Source organism: Bos javanicus, chromosome 15 (genome assembly GCF_032452875.1).
Source record: "Bos javanicus breed banteng chromosome 15, ARS-OSU_banteng_1.0, whole genome shotgun sequence".
NCBI classification, from domain to species: Eukaryota; Metazoa; Chordata; class Mammalia; order Artiodactyla; family Bovidae; genus Bos; species Bos javanicus.
This window is the reverse complement of record NC_083882.1, coordinates 63,723,555-63,743,845: the sequence shown is the minus strand read 5'-3', so window position 1 is coordinate 63,743,845 and position 20,291 is coordinate 63,723,555. Positions and strand designations below refer to the sequence as shown.

Sequence of the window (20,291 nt, the reverse complement as noted above, 5' to 3'; positions counted from 1 at the left end):
AAGGTCACAGAAATAAATTCAGTTTTAAGCAGTAATATATTATAAATTTGCCTCAAACAATATATTAAATATTAAAACTGTGTTAAGCAAAATAGCACTTTCACAATTGCAATTAAACTGTTTATATAGAAAGTTACCACCCCCAGGTGAAAGACAGATATAGCAATACCATGCTGTAAACACTGTTTTGAAAACATACAATGCATTGTTCACATAATTAAATGCCATTATATGAAGAATAAGAATTAAACATTCTTCAAATAAACAGTGAAACAAGCAACAAATATTTACTTAGCATAAAGTTTATTCACATTTATAAAAAATATCTGTAATAGGAAATCCATTAAAGCCAAAATATAATCAAGCATGTAGGAAAAAATGCATTCAAAAGTGAGTTGCTTTTTCCAGATGAACGAAAATGCTGATAAGTACTGAATTGCCTTAAACTTTTAACTGTTAGGGAAACATTTTTAAACAACAAAAAATGCTGAAGGAAACACAATACGGAAGGTTAAAGGTATCAATATATGTCATACATGTTCCAAAATGCTACACAGGCAGGATTTACAAAAGAATCTAGTTTTTAAAAAATTACAGAAATTCTAGACATTCTTCTAGTAGTATAAATGCCACATACAATATTTCAAATCAACCAGCAACTAATACAAACATTTCACATTCAGTTAGAATAAAAACAGTACGAATAACATGAAATTAAGCTTTCAAACAGCACTGACAAACTTCTTCTCATTAAAAAATTCACTTGTACGTATAGGAAAAGTACTCATACACATGACTTATCTGAGAAATAGAAAAAAACTGTTAGAATTTTATAGGCAAACAGGAACCCAGACACAGAGAACACTATTGCTCTAGTTTTTAATTGTTCTGAGAATTTTCACTGAACTTTGTGTATTTACTCAGAGGGCATAATATTAATAGATGCAAAACTCTGACACACAGTTTGTGCTCTTTTTGATTTTTTTCTTCTCAAAAAGAGAATATTCTGTGTAGAATTATCTATCCTATTGAAGGCAGAACCCTATAAATGTGTATTTGTCTTTTTCTAGTCTTATTCTCAGATGATAAAGAATCTGCCTGCAATGTGGAAGACCTGGTTTGATCCCTGGGTTGGGAAGATCCCTTGGAGAAGGAAATGGCAATCCACTCCAGTATTCTTGTTTGGAAAATTCCATGAACAGAGAAGCCTGGCAGGCTACAATCGGGGTCACAAAGAGTTGGACACAACTGTGTGGCTTTCCCTTTTCATACCCATATTACATTCATTTCCTGATTGTAATAGAGGGGAAAACTGTCTAATTAACTATAAAGTTTGTGTCAAGATAGATTTAATGGTTAACACTAATCAGTTACTCAGGGAAGAAGCACAAACAAAAACAAATTAACCAAACCAAAAAACCCACTACCAAAAATACAACAGGAATAGAAAAGGGAGAATGGGACAGAAATACATGTCAATAATTTTATATTAATATTTTCCTTTTAATTATCATTTTTGGTTATGATTCTATCACATTTTCTGTTTTATATTTAAAGTATTATGGATTAGATTCTCAACACTGGATTCTCTACAAACACCAGTTATTTCATAATCTTGATGAATTCCAGATTTGTTCAGGTTAGAGCAATAGTTTTACAGTAAGTGATGGCATATGACAAATCTCTGCTGCTGCTGGGTGATGGGTTGTCACAGACCCTGAAGCTGGATTTACAGTAAGATTTCTGTGAGTCAATTGGAGTAAACAAGTTCATGGAATATTTTATTTTATTTATTTATTTTTCATGGAATATTTTAGATTGTGATTCAATAAAAGATAAATTGTATCTTATATTTTTATCCATCCTAAGAAAAAAATGTGTGAGAAAACATAGATATGCAATATATGCTCTTATATACATTTATGTATAAATGACAAATGTCTATACATTTCTCATACAGACTTAGAATTGTCTATACTTTATAATTTGAGACAGTGTAATTCTATAGGTATAAGATGGGGTTGAGAAAAGTGTGCTTGCTCATTCTAAACCTAGCTCTTACCAACATGTTAGATTTGGGGCAAGTTATCCTTGCATGCCTTAGAGTGATTGCTAAAATGATAGAGTTTGCTTCCAATCTTTTTTTTTTTATGTTTCCTAATTAGCCTCAGAACCAGCATTAGGTACTTGCTTGCTTTATTTATTTATTGGCTGTGTGACACGTGGAATCTTAGTTCCCTGCCCTAGATCACCAGGGAAGTCCTGCCTCTGATCTTTTAAAGAGGATTAAAATAAGGGCAAAGTTATATGAGGAAAAGTGCTTATGTAAACCCAATATATGACTAATAGTAAAATTTTTATAGGTTATGTAGGTGGCATTAAAAAGACCACTTTTTCTAATTATATCTAAATGTTGCTGCTAAGTCGCTTCAGTCGTGTCCGACTCTGTACGACCCCATAGACGGCAGCCCACCAGGCTCCGTCATCCCTGGGATTCTCCAGGCAAGAACACTGGAGTGGGTTGCCACTTAGATAACTAATGAGAACACTGTAAGAGAACTCTACTTAAGGTACTATGGTGACCTGAATGGGCAAGAAGTTCAAGAGAGAAGGGATATGTATGTATGTCTGTCTGTCTGTCTGTCTGTCTGTCTGTATGTATGGCTGATTCATTTTGCTGCACAGCGGAAGCTGAAACAACAATGTAAAGCAACTATACTCCAATAAAAACTAATTTAAAACAAAATGAAATATCAAACAACAAAAAATTTTGCCAGATGATTTCTTTGCAACAAGTAACCAAAGAGACTCTGAAAATATCAAACATAAAGTCTTTAGCAGTCTGTAATGATTAAGATCTTTCTTTCATCTGCATTAAGATCAGTCTTAAAAGACAGATATACACTCAAACAGTGTAATATGATTTATACTTTTTAAACATTTAATTTGGAAGGAACTACAAAATGCATGTGAGTTTTAATCTCATCTCTCTAAAAATTATAAAAGAAAATACAATTTTATAAATGGTATTACATAGAAAAAAGCAATGCCTGGCAAAAGCTTAAAGAACAGAATTTTCTATTTCTCAGGAGTATGTTATTTTTTGAGTTCCTGCAAAGAGGAAACAAATTCACATACACATACACTTAAATAAATTTGTGCACACACATTCATTCCAGAAGTTTATAGCTTATACTCTATTATGTTTGTAAGGGGAGATTGGTCACATACAGAATTAGAAGAAGATACAAACTATAGGTCAAAATTATTACCTATGATCTTCTGTATCCAGACATTAAAAGATGCAAGGGATTGCTGGTAACTTTAATCAATATTATTTTGATAGCAGAAAAGTAAGTTACTTCTAGGTTCTCAAACTATTATTTATAAACTTTGAAAAATTTTCCAGATTAATAGTTATGCATAGTCAGATACAGATAACTTAGCAATGAAAATGGGTATGTCTACTCGTCGGTAACATGCACAAATTTATCAAGCTCCACTCCCAGATTTGAAGCCTATAATCTACTTCGTGGTATAACAACCCTTGCAAATCCTTTCCATTGCAACCATGTTCTCTCTGAAGAAGTAACTCCCTAGTGTTTATTTTTTAAAGAAAACTATTGACTGCCCCCCCATAATAAAGTATGACTGATAGAACAGTTCATGACTAAAATGTGCAAAATATAGTGAATGCTATGCAATAAAGATAAACTGATTTTATTAAGGTTATGATTTATAACATGATTTATGATATATACATGTCAGATTCTGTGAATTATTTCCAACCAAAAAGAAATCCTAAAAAAGAGTAGGTCCAATATTATAACTTGGAATAATCTAACAATTAGAAATTCTTTTTCTTTTTTTTTAGTGTTCAATACAAAAAGTCTATGGGGCTTCCCTGGTGGCTCAGACAGTAAAGAATCTGACTGCAATGCAGGAGACCCTGGGTCGATCCCTGGATCCGGAAGATCCCCTAGAGAAAGGAATGGTTACCCACTCTAGTATTCTTGCCTGGAGAATTCCATGGACAGAGAAGCCTGGCGGACTACAGTGCATAAGGTCACAAAGAATCGGACATAACTGAGTGACTAACACAACAACAACAACAAATCTACAACCTTTTCTGTACAAAGGATACAGACAGTTCACCAGTTCTAGCTGTGACATCCGTAACAGATTCTTTTGAACAGAACAGTGCTCTCTTCTTAACTGCAAGGATACAAAATTCCTTATCCAGATGATAATGATAAAATTCAGGTTAAAGATGCTGACAGAACTCCCGTGGCAGAGAACACATGCTTATTTCTCCTTTATTCTCTACAGTTTGCCATAAATGGCTGAATTTACCTGTCTTTTTTGGTTCAGGGAAAAGAACCACTTAAATAATGTGAATGTCCTATATCACCAAGACAATGAGGGCTTAGTGAGATGGGAGTGACATAGACTTTTTAAATACCCTAAAATCATTTGCTGGCCCAGGATAAGGTGGTGGTGGTGAAACACTCTGTTTTCTGGTCAATGCCACTGCCTGTTCATAAGAAGGTAATCCTGTATCTTCCAATGAAGGTGGCGATGGAGACAAGACAGCCTCCTCTGGTCTTCTGAAGATGATGGAAGGAGTATGTCTGCCCCTTCTTACATAGATGTCTGAAGAACTAAATAGAGCATTGAGGTTTAGGAAAGGCAATATTTTAGGTTAAGACAGCAATATTAAGAATCCAACTATTTAGATCAAAGCTGAACCTTCTTTATTAATATAACAAGTTTTATTTTACCCATAAACTCTGAATGAGTCTTGGTTTAGTGGGAAGACCAAGAGCTTTGAAGTCGGTCATGGGTATGAAACAGGATCCTGTCATTTCATAGCAATGTGACCAAAGGCAAGGTACCCTAACTCAGGTTTCTTCCTCTGTAAAATTGGAATAATAATAGCTACATCAACAGAGATTTTTTTTATGGATTGAGAAAGATTATGTAAGGCATCTAAGCAGAGTCTGGAATACTGTAACAAGGACTCAAAACACATGAATTCTTTTTTTCTCCTATTCCTGAATTAAAATATTCTCAAAGTATAGTGTTAAACCAAATCTAGGCTTTGTTGAAAGGCGCTACAACTCAAAGCTAAAGAAATTGATGCCACAGAGGTAATAACATCAGTGGATGCCCATCTCTCTCCTCTATTACCCCAGCAGCCTGCTGGCTGGTCCATCCCTCCTCAGCAGGACTTCCATCCCATCATTCTTCTCCACAAAAGTCTAACTTGAAGTCTACTTTCTACTGAATCAACTTCCAACTCCTGTGCCTACTTTTCAAGGCCTCCCTTAATCTAGCCTTGCTTTATTTCATAGCTCTCTGCCCTTGCCAAGGTAGCGTCTTTACTCCCCATTGATCTCCATGGATGCAAGCCTAACAATTAGAAAAAAAAATTTTTTTTAATTAAAAAAAAATGGCTTAGTTCAAGTTCTACCATTTTTCACAAAATTTTGTCACCTACACCAGCCAATGAAAACTGAAATGCAATACTGGTCTGGTGTTCCAAAACTACATTTCCCCTTCTCACTTGTAAATTACAAATTATAATTTAAACATAAGAAATTGATCCACTTAGACTGTGAAGTTGGCTGTCTATGAAGCATGTATGCAGAAATTAACCTCCTATAGTATGGTTAATAAGATAATTAAAATATATAGATGATCCTGAACCTATAGTCAATATTTATAATAGTATTCTTCCTAATAAGAGAGTTTAGCAGACCCAAAATACTGTACACCTTTGCAAACTAAATTAATATCAACTTGACTCTTAGAATACCTTTTCTGTTGGAAGTTATAATGAGATCTGAAATTGAAAGGAAAGAGAGAGGAAAATAGCAGAGAGAGAAGAAGAGAAAAAGGTCTATGTAAATCGAGGAATTGGATAATCTGCTCTTCAATAGTTGAGAGGTGCCTGAGAGCCTCAGAAGTTTACTTACAGGGCTCAATATAATTCCTCCTCTGTGGGAAATCTGGAATGTATGCATGGTAGGCTTGTCACTTGCCACATTCATTAGCTTGTGATGAAAAGTACTACTTGCTTGCTTATAGGAAACAGGAGAGACAGATGTTTTACTTGAACAAAGAAATTTTTCCATGTTGACCTTCAAAATCTGTTACAGGAACAGTATAATGATACTAAAATCATTAAGTGTTTTCACAGTGATTTCTTACATACAACCTTACATGACTGAAATCAGAAAGTACACACCAAGAACATCTCAGATAAGCTGACAACATTATATTATGCCTATTTTCCTCCATAAAATATAGGGACTAAGAAATGAAAAGATCTTGTTTCCCATTTCTTGGCATGTTTTTACAAAAGAATGAGACAAACTATTCTAACAATGATCTCATTTTTTACTCCTTTCTTTTTCAAAATATTCCTCACCCTTCCCCCACTTTTAGACTTGCAAAATGTAGAAAGAGAACATGTAACTCTGTTGGAAGAATTTCTTGGGACAATTGATAAAAAGTACTTTAGTCAGTAAGTATTTAAAAGTTAATCTTAACACAAAGGAATGTCTGGTTAACCTAGTTTGAAATGTGCCCTATAAAGGGTTGCTCTGAGAATCAAAGTGAGACAGTAGATGTAAAAATGACCTGTAAATGGGACAGCATTCTACTGTACTAAGGATAACTAATCTTACTTTTAAAATAGGAGATATCTGGGTTTTCAAAATTTAATAATAACATACACAGAAAACATGTATAATAATGGCACCTCTTTACTCCTTGTGTCTTTGAATTCTGCTTCTGAACTTATGCAGGAAAGAAGCTAGAAGGCTTCAGAGAAAAAAAGGCATAAGGTAAGAAGGTGTAGTAGTGTAGAAAAGCAGAGAAATGGAAAAAAACAGGAAAGAGAAGAGAACGATGTTGAGCATGACACTGAATAATGACTGTCTTCACAGATCTTCAGGGAAATTATTAAATACTGAGAGCATACACATGGACTTTAGGGGAAAATATTGAAATGGGATAGAAAAGAAGGAAAGATAAAAGACAAGGAGAGTCTTTAAAGATAAATATTCCAATTTCTTCATTAACCCATGAATTTCCAGGTATCCTGCAGCTTATGGAGAAAGCCATATTAAATAAGATCTTAGTAAGCCCTTGAAAATGGGGAGAACTTGCTGATTCTCTGTTAAGTAGGTGAAATTAATAGAAACCTCACATTAAAGATAGTGGTTTAAGAACAATTGCACAAAATTTTCCTTACTTTCTTTCACTTTTCAAACTTTTAGAGGATTTATAGAACTCTCAGACAATCTCCTTAGTTCCTGCCCGTGATCACATAATGCCTCAGGGGACTGCTTAGGAATTCCAGCTGGTGGATAGAATTACACTTTACTTTGCCCTTGTTCTCTGCCCCCTTTGCTGGCATGTCCTCCTCTGCAGGGGCTTCCCAGGAAGCAGTGGTAAACAATTTGCCTGCAATGCAGAGGACACAAGTTCAATCCCTGGGTTGGAAGGATTCCCTGGAGAAGGAAATGGCAACTCACTCCACTATGCCTGCTAGAGAAATTCCATGGACAGCGGAGCCTGGTGGGCTACAGTCCATGGGATCACAAAAGAGCTGGATACAACTAAGAGACTCAAACAACAGCAACAACCAACTTCCTCTGCACTCTTACTACGGGCATCCTTTCAGACTTGCCTCTGCCTTTGCCTCTGTCCTTTCATCACACTCAGAAAACTTGGCTTCAGCTTTTATCTTCCAATGGATTCATCCTAATTCCACCTCTATTGCCCTAAACTCTTACCTTAACAATAAAGAAAAAATTTTTATTATGGTAAAATATGCATAACGTAAAATTTGTCATTATAACCATTTTTAGGTGTACAATTAATAGTATTACTTATATTCACAATGTTGTACAGCCATCACCACTATCTATTTCCATAATCGTTTTATCACCTGGTCAATAATGAGCATCTTTATAGAATTTGGAACCGTAAACAGGGTAAATAAGGATATACAAGAAATAATTCTGATTGCCTGTTTTGCATGTGTTGCTTTTTTTTAAAATAAGGTAGTTCTACACTTTTATCTATACTTACTGATAAGATGGCACCCCACTCCAGTCCTCTTGCCTGGAAAATCCCATGGATGGAGGAGCCTGGTGGGCTGCAGTCCATGGGGTCGCTAAGAGTCGGACACGACTGAGCGACTTCACTTTCACTTTTCACTTTCATGCATTGGAGAAGGAAATGGCAAACCCACTCCAGTGTTCTTGCCTGGAGAATCCCAGGGACAGGGGAGCCTGGTGGGCTGCCATCTATGGGGTCGCACAGAGTCGGACACGACTGAAATGACTTAGCAGCAGTAGCAGTAGCACAGATAAGAGAGGGATGGTATGGGGAGGGAGGAGGGAGGAGGGTTCAGGATGGGGAACACATGTATAATAATTTTTTTTTAATTGAAATTGAATAAAAAAAAAAGAATATGAATGATAATAACTCTTTATTCTAACAATGTTGAGATTTATTACGCAAACAATTATGGCCTTTAGGAAGCTTTACTAATATGCTGGAATTCAGTTAATAGCAATGTATTAACATTGGCTTGTGTTAGTCGCTCAGTCATGTCCGACTCTTTGTGACCCCATGGATGGGAGCCCACCAGTCTTTTCTGAACATTGAATCCTCCAGGCAAGAATACTGAAGTGGCTACCCATTCCCTCTCCAGGGGAATCTTCCTAAACTAGGGATTGAACCCAGGTTTCCTGCGTTGCTGACATTCTTTACCATCTGAGCCACCAGGGAAGCCCAAAGTTGGCTTGTTAGTTTTACAAATGTAATATGGTAATATAAGAGGTTAACAATGAGGGAACTGGCGAAGGACATATAGGAACTCTCTGTGCTATCTTTGTAACTTTCCTGTATATCTGAAATTATTCCAAAATAAAAAATGTACTTCAAAATATAGGCAGTCATTTTTTTAGCCATTTAAAAATAATAGTATAGAAAGTATAATCGTGAATTAAATATTTTCACTTGATACTTACCCTGGATATTGTTGCCTGTGACACTTGGTGATACAAAGATAGTAACCAACTAATCCCAAAATAACCAAAAATACTCCAGCAGCAATTAATCCAGTCAGAAGGCCCATAACGTCGATTTTCTCTCTGTTAGCATCTTAAGAGAAATCATTAAACTAACATAAATATAACAACTGAAAAGCACCACCTATGATTTCAATAAATTTAACATTGAGTGTAAGCACATTATTAAGCATCTAATAATTAATATTGGTTATTTTTAAAAGTCTGTGCCTGAGACATGACCAAAAAAAAGATATACTTCTAAAAGCCCTAGGTATGGCTTCATTTATTTTTATTATTTTAATTAAAATTATTTATTCATTTTGGCTGTGCTGGGTCTTAGTCGTGGCATGTGGGTTCTAGATCCCTGGCCAGGGGTGGAACCCAGGTTCCCTGCACTGGGAGTTCAGAGACTTAGCCACTGGACCACCAGGGGAAGTCCCTGATTTATTTTAAATGTCTTCTTAAATGAATAAAAGTCAAGACTAAGCAGGATAAACATATTCTTTGTTCAACTATACACATTTTGATACTAGCTACTGAGAGAAATTTACTAAGCAACTCCAGAGTGCTATGTAATACAGTCTCCTTACAGCTGGAGCCCTGCCTAGGAGGAATAAAAAAATCACTGGCAAAAACAAAACAAACCTGACTAAAGAGCAGCTAGAGATGATCAATGCAGATAAGACAAAGGATCTCCCCTCTCTAGAAGTTACTTAATTCTAACAATCTTAATTTACTTAGTAGCACAAGTATTCCATTCACTTGTAATGGTAAAAAAGAAAAAAAATTAAAATAGCTTACTGCTTGAAAGTAACAGTCTTACTTTTATTCTGTGCAAGTCCTGACTTAGCTGAGCTGTTTAAAAGAGCGAATTAAGCCTATTATCTCATTTCCCTAGTATCTCACCAAACTTGATTTTCAGTGTGTAAATAGATGAACACGGCCTTCTCTGTCTTAGATAGCCCTGTGTATAATTGAGAAATCTTTTCCAGATTTACAAGATATGTATGTTGTGCAACAACCAAACTCAAACAATGAAATTAAAATTTACTATGATAGAGGATGGGAAAAAAAACATTAAAATTGATCGCCTTACCTGATTTTGTGGTTGGTCCTCTAACTGAATATTCTTGCCAAAATTTCATCTAAGAGAAAGGTAAAAATGTCCAAGTTTATTTAATTTCTTTAACATCATTTCATTTGGTCTCAAGTACCTAGACTAGGGGTGATAAATGCTTGGCATGGGCCACAGATAGGACAACCAGTTCATTCACGCTGGAGCAAGTGACTCACTCTATTAAATAATTAAAGTATTGCCACCCACCACCGTTTCTTCCAACTCTGAAATTGGCCAGGGATTTATGCTAGTGCCAGCTCTTTACCACTGGACCCTGATATTCTTCCTTCATTGGCCCAGGGCCCTCACTCAGGTATCCAGGGACACTATCGAATTAGAGAGTTGATGAAAACAGCAGAGGTGGAAGTTGAAGCAGAGGACTCATGATCGGAGTCTGACTTTTTTCTACACTAGGTGAGCCTTCAGTTTGCTAGGACATTTTTATAGGTTTTTTAAAAAATTAATTTATTTTTGGTTGTGCTGGGTCTATGTTTGCAGGCAGGTTTTCTCTAGGTGTGGCAATCGGCAGCTGCTCTCTAGTTGCAGTGCAAGGGCTTTCCATTGTGGAGTCTTTTCTTGCTGTGGAGCGTGGACTCAGAAGTTGTGGCCTCCGTGCACTTGCCCCGAGGCACATGGGATCTTCCGGGGCCAGGGATCTAACCCGTGTCCTCTGCATTGGAGGCAGGCTTTCAACCACTGGACCACCAAGGAAGCCCTTGCTCAGAGATTTTATTAAAAGGTATTTATTGATTTGGAAAGACATCCCTGAGACTTTTTAAGTTCAGTGTTACTTGAGAGAGTGGAAGCTGTTTTTAAGGAACTGTGATAAAAGGAGAAAATGCATTTGTGAGAAACAGAATAGAATTTCAACAGACACAACTCCAAGGCGGAGCAGTCTTTGCTTCCTTTCTCTAATTGATGCACCAGATAATAGCAGGCAATGGGAGGCCGGGGAGAATTTGGGAAGAAAAAGAGCAGAGTTTCAGTAACGCCTTCATTTGAAGAACACCTAGAGAGGTTCTTATTGACTAAAGAGTAAAATGGGATTCTTGAGGAAGGGGAAAAAGAGCTGGGGTTATTTAACCTTGGGGTTATTTACAAAAGTAAAGAATCTGGGTCACTTGATATTCTTAAAGAATATGCCAGATTATTACAGGGACAGTGCTGGCTCTTTGTTTTGTATTTTTCAGGATTAACAGACAGAAGTTAATTATATTTTAAGGGAGAAATTCTAAAAGTTTATTGCCAAGCAATAAACTCCTGAATGCAGGGAATATATATTTTATCCTCAGTTTCTAGGGGAGCATATGACACATAGTAGATTATCAATAAGTACTTGAAATATAAATAGAGTCATCAAAAAGCTAAGTCTTGATAGGAAAAATTTCTCTGAGTTTTGACTGATTGAAGCCTGAGTCAGAGAACTAACTCAATATCCTGAAGTTTAATTCAATGTGCTTTAAGACTGTCTTTGAATATCATAAATGCTAAACACAAAATTATAACATAATTGATAATTTTCTAATTACTGTAAACCCAGGAAAGTATAAAGTAAAATCTAAATGGGTTAATTAGCATTTTAAGAAAGTAGAAAGAGATAACAGGTATACAATCCTGAATTTATTTAAGGCATATAATTTCTAATGCCTGAAAAGTATCACTTTTTAAAGTACAATTTAATAAATGTCTAGCCAATTAACATCATCAACAAAATTACCATTTTATCTTCATCCACAAAAATCTCTCTGGCTTCCTCATAATTACAAAGTTCTTCTATGCATTCTCTTTCTAGGTCACCGGGAGTGAAGAGCTCCAAATCAAACCTATTATATAGGAGGTGTCTATGTATGAACAGGTTTGCTTCTTCTTTTGATGTAAAAACTAACAAAGAAACAGAAAGATTTCAAACATTGATAAAAATAAGGCAGAAAATTCCTGTTTTAATTATGAGAAGAGCACATAGTTCCTTTGATGTGGTTAAATTATGCCCAACTTTCTTCTGTGGTTTTAAAATCTGACAAAAAGAAATATCATCAGTAAAAATAATTCCTGCCAAAGATGAAATACAGATATTAATCAATTCCAGGACATACTTGAGTAGATTATGTCCAAAGTTCTCAGCATAAGTGAAAAAAAATTGACTTTCATTTTTTTCCTCTAGACAGTTATTTTTCCAATAAACGACAGGCCAGACTACGCTATTTCTAAAGCACTGGTTTCCTATTATTTTGACTGAGAAAAATTAGTCTGGTGTAGTGGCAGAGTGTTAGACACAGAGGACACAGATTTTTCTTTACTGATTTGGCTTAGCTATCAGCTGTATATCCCGGGATAACTCATTTACATCTCTGGGTTGCCATTTCCTAAATCACTTTTTTTTTTTGGCAGCGCTGTGTGGCATGCAGGATCTTAGTTCCCAACCAGGACCAAACCCATGCCCCCTGCATTAGTAGCAGAGTCCTGACCAAGGCTGCCAGACCACCAAGGAAGTCCCAGGTGTGAGTCTTCACACAGCTGTTTTGTCCAATATAGCAGCCACTAGTCACATGTGGCATAGAGAACCTGAAATGTGGCTAGTGTGAATTGAATGTGCTGTAAGTGTAGAATTCAGACTTAAATTGAAGACAGTGGGGAAAACCACTAGACTATGACCTAAATCAAATCCCTTATGATTATACAGTGGAAGTGAGAAATAGATTTAAGGGACTAGATCTGATAGACAGAGTGCCTGATGAACAATGGACAGAGGTTCATTAACATTGTATTGGAGACAGGGATCAAGACCATCCCCAAGAAAAAGAAATGCAAAAAAGCAAAATGGCTGTCTGAGGAGGCCTTACAAATAGCTGTGAAAAGAAGAGAAGTGAAAAGCAAAGGAGAAGAGGAAAGATATGCCCATCTGAATGCAGAGTTCCAAAGAATAGCAAGGAGAGATAAGAAAGCCTTCCTCAGTGATCAGTGCAAAGAAATAGAGGAAAACAACAGAATGGGAAAGACTAGAGATCCTTTCAAGAAAATTAGAGATACCAAGGGAACATTTCATGTAAAGATGGACTCGATAAAGGACAGAAATGGTATGGACCTAACAGAAGCAGAAGATATTAAGAAGAGGTGGCAAGAATGCACAGAAGAACTGTACAAAAAAGATCTTCACAACCCAGATAATCACGATGGTGTGATCACTCACCTAGAGCCAGACATCCTGGAATGTGAAGTCAAGTGGGCCTTAGGAAGCACCACTATGAACAAAATTAGTGGAGTTGATGGAATTCCAGTTGAGCTATTTCAAATCCTGAAAGATGATGCTGTGAAAGGGCTGCACTCAATATGCCAGCAAATTTGGAAAACTCAGCAGTGGCCACAGGACTGGAAAAGGTCAGTTTTCATTCCAATCCCAAAGAAACGCAATGCCAAAGAATGCTCAAACTACCGCACAATTGCACTCATCTCACACGCTAGTAAAGTAATGCTTAAAATTCTCCAAGCCAGTCTTCAGCAGTACATGAACCGTGAACTTCCAGAGGTTCAAGCTGGTTTTAGAAAAGGCAGAGGAACCAGAGATCAAATTGCCAACATCTGCTGGATCATCAAAAAAGCAAGAGAGTTCCAGAAAAACATCTATTTCTGATTAATTGACTATGCCAAAGCCTTTGACTGTGTGGATCACAATAAACTGTGGAAAATTCTGAAAGAGATGGGAATACCAGACCACCTGACCTGCCTCTTGAGAGACCTATATGCAAGTCAGGAAGCAAGTTAGAACTGGACATGGAACAACAGACTGGTTCCAAATAGGAAAAGGAGTACATCAAGGCTGTATATTGTCGCCCTGCTTATTTAACTTACATGCAGAGTACATCATGAGAAACGCTGGGCTGGATGAAGCACAAGCTGGAATCAAGATTGCCAGGAGAAATATCAATAACCTCAGATAAGCACATGACACCACTTTTATGGAAGAAAGTGAAGAACTAAAGAGCCTCTTGATGAAAGTGAAAGAGGAGAGTGAAAAAGTTGGCTTAAAGCTCTACATTCAGAAAATGAAGATAATGGCATCTGGTCCCATCACTTCATGGCAAATAGATGGGCAAACAGTGGCTGACTTTATTTTTGGGGGCTCCATAATCACTCCAGATGGTGATTGCAGCCATGAAATTAAAAGACGCTTGCTCCCTGGAAGGAAAGTTATGACCAACCTAAATAGGATATTAGAAAGCAGAGACATTACTTTGCCAACAAAGGTCCATCTAGTCAAGGCTATGGTTTTTCCAGTAGTCACGTATGGATGGGAGAATTGGACTATAAAGAAAGCTGAGTGCTGAAGAATTGATGCTTTTGAACTGTGGTGTTGGAGAAGACTCTTGAGAGTCCCTTGGACTGCAAAGAGATCCAACCAGTCCATCCTAAAGGAGATCAGTCCTGAGTGTTCATTGGAAGGACTGATGTTGAAGCTCAAACTCCAATACTTTTAGGCCACCTGATGTGAAGAGCTGACTCACTTGAAAAGACCCTGATGCTGGGAAAGACTGAAGGCAGGAGGAGAAGGGGACGACAGAGGATGAGATGGTTGGTTGGCATCTCAGACTCAATGGAGATGAGTTTGAGTAGACCCTGGGAGTTGGTGATCGACAGGGAGGCGTGCTATGGTCCACAGGGTCACAAAGACTCAGATACGACTGAGCAATTGAACTGAACTGCACACTAAGTGTAGAAAGGGACTTCAAAGACATGGTTAAGAAAAATGTAAAGTATCTCAATGTTTTATATTGCTTATATTTATAATGTTAGGTTAAATATTTGGAATATATTGGGTTAAATTACTTTATCAAAATTAGTTGCACCTATTTCTTTTTACTTTTTAAAATGTGGCTGCTAGAAAATTTTAAATTATTTATGTGGTGCATATTCTATTTCTACTGGCCAGTACTATTCTAGCATCTTCATTTCTAAGTTATAAATAAGATTTATGAGCTATTTAAACCAAGGAGGGGAGGCAGAATGGGTTCATTAGTGCTAGTTGTTTTGAGAAATATTCTAAAAAGGTAGACCATTCTGTCCTGTGACAAAATGTTTGTTCTTTCCTCTTCTTTGTTCTTGTGGATTTTACACAACCATGAAACAGAATGAAAAATTTTCCAAGTCGCCATCATTTCTCATTGGGATTCTTATAATGGCCCTTGAAGTCATCTCCCTGTCCATGACAGTGACAGCACATTGCCAATGTGCCTGGATCTCTCCTGCCTTTGAACTTGCTTTCCACTGAATAGAACTCTCCTCTTTCAGTCTGCATTCTCACTTGCTTCCACATTTTGTTCAGTGTTACCTTGAACCCCATCCCTACTCACCTCTGGCAATCCCCATCCCATACTGTGTTTTTTCATGGCACTTTCCATCTAGTGTTCTATATGCTTTATTTACTTATCTGTTACCACTCTGTTCCCCCAGCTAGAAGGAAAATTCCATTAAAGCAGGGATGTTGACACATAGAGGTGCCCCCCAAATTACTTACAATAATAAATGAATGAACTTGACTTTCCTCTTGGACCTGAATTCTCAGAGTTGAGGCAATTCAGAGGTATGGTCTGTTATTCATCTTGGCACAGGTTTATAATACTAAACCAGTGATGAAGTAACTTTGAGTCTGCTTAACTTAGCTGTACTGTACTTACTTACAATATGTAAAATCTGATTTCAGAGCAGAGAATTAGAAATCTGCCTTTGTATTGCTACTTCTCAGATATGCCCAGATCTTTACATTTTACTGGCTAGAAAAGCAGTGCCAAATTTTGTCATTGTCAGCCTCCTTTGTAATCTGAGTTACAAAACACCCCTAACCTCCAAATGGGACCTTCAACTTAAAAGGAAAATAAAAAAGTGAGTCACAAACACTTTTATTGTTCCTGAAATGATATTTATGCCAATGAAAGTCTTGACTGCTGTATAAAACATGCCTTCTGGGTGGGACTGGTGTCCACCACTTCCCTGAGGTTGAAAGTTCTAATTCAGTCCATGGTTCATCGTAGACTTTCAATGCCTTATCAAACTTCTTCTTGCCTCCCTTATGATCTCAGGAGAAATACTGTCCTTTGTTATTTGGGTTCTAAGTAGCCTGGACTTGCTTTTAATCAAAAGAGGCAAATTTCCATGCCCTGGAGCATCCTGAACTTGCAGCAATGGTTCCTGTTTCCCCTCTGACCATTGCCAGAGGATACACTGGCCTTTGCACTTTTGTATCTGCTGCCTCAGATTATCTTCTCATCTTTATTTCTCCAGACTTAGACCACCAACACAACTGAGCGACTGAACTGAACTGAACTGACTGAGACCATCCTAAGAGGCTGTCTATTTCCCTGTTTTAAACCTACCAACTGAGATATCCTATTCTTCTCCTCTCTCCTGTCTCTCCATGCTTTCTAAATAAGTTTCCCTTGAGTCATTTAAATCCCACCTCTTGGCTTTATCAGAACACAACTGAAGGTCCTTTATTTTCCTAGTTACTTTTCGTATCTCCATTTGTTACCTCATTTGCAGAGAGCACTGGCTTCTGTACTCTCCAGAGACATAGCTACTATGCTAACTAATACCTAACTAATGCTAACTAATACTGCTAACCAATACCTCTGCTCTTGAACTCTCTGTTTCTACTTCTGTCATAGAGTTTACGGAGAGTATCAGTTTACACCCTGCCTTGCCCACTAGATGAAGCAGTCTATGCAGATTTCCAGGCAAGAATACTGGAGTAGGTTGCCATTTCCTTCCCCAGATCTTCCTGACCTGGAGATTAAACCCAGGTCTCCTGAACTGCAGGCAGACTCTTTTTTTTTTTTTTCATTAAAAAAAAAAATTATTTATTTTTTAATTGAAGGATAATTGCTTTACAGAATTTTGTTTTTGTCAAACGTCAACATGAATCAGCCATAGCTATACATATGCCCCCTCCGTCTTGAACTTCCCTCCCAGCTTCCTTCCCAATCCCACCCTTCTAGGTTGATACAGAGCCCCTGTTTGAGTTCCTGCAGGCAGATTCTTTATCAATCGAACCACCAGAGAAGCCTTTTAAATACACACTCTTCCTCATTTACATTTCCCACAGATATCTCCAGCCTTCTGCACTCAAATGTGATCTCTAAATTCCTTCCACAGTTTATGATGTCCTGGAGAGTGTCTTTTATGCCTATATCTTGTGAATGAACGAATGTACTCATAAACATTCTGGACCCAGCATCTGGTCCCGCTGAGTATGGATCATCAACCTTATATATGAATGGACTTACATATATGGTGCAACGTGGAAGGCACCAGGAAGGATCTCCTTGCAAATCTCTGTTCCACTAACTACTTTATCCAGTTGCTTAGGATTCTGTGGTCAGTGTTTGATTCCTTAAGGTTAAGATATTGCCCTATTTTAACAAACACACAGTCTCCCAGAAGGCTTGAGACACTAAACTGTATTAACTATTATTAGCGTAAAGATTAGGAGTTTTAGTGTAACAGATCCTTCTCAAAAGAGAATGAGAGTAGGACCTGATGAGAATGAATGTGGGACAGATATGTGAGGGGAGGTGGACCCAAAGCATTGGCACCAGGTAGGGAAGTCCATGGAGAAGGCAATGGCAACCCACTCCAGTACTCTCGCCTGGAAAATCCCATGGACAGAGAAGCCTCGTAGGCTGCAGTCCATGGGGTCCCTAAGAGTCAGACATGACTGAGCGACTTCACTTTCACTTTTCCTTTCATGCACTGGAGAAGGCAATGGCAACCCACTCCAGTGTTCTTGCCTGGAGAATCCCAGGAACGGGGGAGCCTGGTGGGGTCGCATAGAGTCGGACACGACTGAAGCGACTTAGCAGCAGTAGCAGTAGCAGGGAAGCACAGTGACTTGGCAGGGAGAAAGCCAAGTGTTTTTTCTTTCCTGTGTTTTCTAGGTTAGGCTTTCAGAATGTGGGCAGGAATCTGTTTATGACCTGGAGACCACAAGGTGTGCCATTCTAGGTTAGCAAGCCCCAAACCTAATCTTCTCACACCATCTAACTTTACCCACATAACCAGACATTTAAAAGTAAAAAAGGACCTCAGAGATCACTCCACTCCTCATTCCCTCATCATTTTAAAAGCTGAAAGGGGGTTAAGTAACTTGCCAGATTTGTCTGCTAACAAATCCAGACTAGGTCCATCTTTCCAGGAAGAATAATTAATTATGCTCATCAGAATTACCACACAGCCTCATCTAGAAAAACGGCACTCACTGATTTTCAGAAGTTGAAACAGGTTTTCCATTCAGTTAACTACCCGCCTGGTCTTAAATACATATTTACAAAAGTAACTCTCAGAATTAAAAACTGCAGTTAACATAGCAAACCACAACATTACCAAATAAACCACAAATTAAAGCGCATTTTAGCGCTTCTAGGATTGATGAGGGCATTTAACTTCAAAGACTACACTTTCTCGTTTGAGCCCTGGAATACAGGCTCGAGTTTTCAGCACGGGTTTCTTGGGATCTGCAGCCAGGCTCACCTTCTTCTCTCGCATGCCTAGACTCCTCCGAGGGACTTCTTGTGCAATGAGGAAACGCGAAGGTAACTACGGGCAGTTGGCTGAGTAGCACCAGGAGTGGAAACATAGTCCGGCAACTGTCAAACAAACTGAAACAAACAAAATAACCAACCAACCAAAAACACAGGTCAAAAGTGCCCCCAGCTCAGCAGTTTAAATTCCTATGGGAACGAGTCACCGACCTGTTGTGTTCAAAGTCATCGCGTGACTGCACCCCGCGCGCGGTTTCGGTCGCCAGAGTCCGACCCGCGCCCGGAAAGCGGCCCGGAGAGCTCCGGGGGACAAATGCCGCCTCCCCTCCATCCACCCGCCCACCATCCCTGTCCCCACCTCCCTAGCCCCCACCCTCTGGACTCTGCGGCCGGCTGAGCGGGCGCCTTTCGACCCTCTGCGTTGCAATCGGACCCGGTCCGCCGAGAAGGGCCCCTCCCAGCCACCCATTCCCGGCCGGGGCCGAGCTTCCGGGCCCTCGCACCTGCAGCTCCGGGCGCATGTTCCAGCAGCAGCCGGGCCGGAGCCCCGTGCTTCGGTCGTCCCTGTGGCCGCCAGACCCTCGGTCTCGGCGCCCCCCAAATCCGCGCCTTGCTCTCCGCAGGGCGGGAAGGGCCCCCTCGCTCGGGCCGAGGAAGAGCTTGGGGTCCGCGGAGGGGGCGCCCTGGCCGGCTCCAGCACTCTGAGTGCGAGTCCTGCCTGGATCCCGGGAGGCCGCAGAGTAGAGCGGTGAGAACCGGAGGAAGCAGCTACCTAGGAGCACCCGGCCGCGCTCCTCCCCATGGGGGCCGGCGCACCTGCGGCGGGCGGGCGGTTGACTGGCGTCTCCGGGAGCCGCGCCTCGCAGCTGCCGCCACCTCTTTCTGCGCTAAGCCCTGGGCGAGTCCGGCCGCCTGCAGCCAGTTCTGGCCCCGCCTTGGCGCGCGGGTGGCGGGTTTGGGACTGGTTTCTAGACCCCGCGTCCTCCGCCGACTCAGGGCAGCGTGAGTTCACCTCCCAGCGCTAAACAGAAACCACCTGCTGAACCCTCCCTCTGGCGCGTCCAGGGATTTTCGATTTGTGTTTCACTAGGCGACGAGCTCTATCTTAAGATCTTAGGTCTCAAAGGGTGGTCCGCGAAGGAGAACAAAATCTTTATCAGAGCATATGAAATGGGAAGTGACCTTAAAAATCAGTTGATTACATTGGATTTCAAATCGCGGCTCGCCATGTCTGGGCCGTCTCCAAGATCCTTTCAAGGGGTCTCCGTGGTCAAAACTATTTCCTTTATGGTACAAAGACATAATTTGCCTTTTTCGCTGTCGTTGCCTCCTGAATGTACAGCGGAAATTTCCAGAGGCCATTCGACGGGTAACGATGTCATCACCCAGCTAATAGAGTGCTTGCATGTGTTTTGTGTTTTCCATTATTTTCTATGGTAGTAGATTTAAGTATCAGCACGTACGTTTTTTTATAGAGATTAATAAAATTTGCCTGTTCTTAGTTTTTTTTTTTTTTCCTGTACTTTTATTAGCTAGCTTTAGTCATACTTGGCA

General features: G+C 39.2%; 1 protein-coding gene across 1 annotated transcript; it reads right to left on the bottom strand.

Annotated features, from left to right (window-relative positions):
- Nucleotides 1-286: 286 nt before the first annotated feature.
- On the bottom strand, nucleotides 287-19,749 carry PRRG4 (proline rich and Gla domain 4). The gene is made up of 6 exons (XM_061381060.1): nucleotides 19,241-19,749; nucleotides 18,727-18,854; nucleotides 11,927-12,090; nucleotides 10,189-10,237; nucleotides 9,051-9,183; nucleotides 287-4,661 (listed from the first exon to the last, which is right to left on the bottom strand). Exons 2-6 carry the CDS (start codon nucleotides 18,830-18,832, stop codon nucleotides 4,427-4,429), a joined length of 687 nt encoding a protein of 228 aa, XP_061237044.1. The 5' UTR covers nucleotides 18,833-18,854; nucleotides 19,241-19,749; the 3' UTR covers nucleotides 287-4,426.
- Between the last annotated feature and the right edge of the window lie 542 nt (nucleotides 19,750-20,291).

Coding starts and splice junctions, on each gene's coding strand:
- PRRG4 (XM_061381060.1), bottom strand. CDS start 18,832: ATGTTTCCACTCCTGGTGCTACTCAGCCAACTGCCCGTAGTTACCTTC. Junction 9,184..10,188: donor AGGACCAACCACAAAATCAG/GTAAGGCGATCA, acceptor ATTTCTCTTAAG/ATGCTAACAGAGAGAAAATC. Junction 4,662..9,050: donor CACAGGCAACAATATCCAGG/GTAAGTATCAAG, acceptor TGCTCTATTTAG/TTCTTCAGACATCTATGTAA.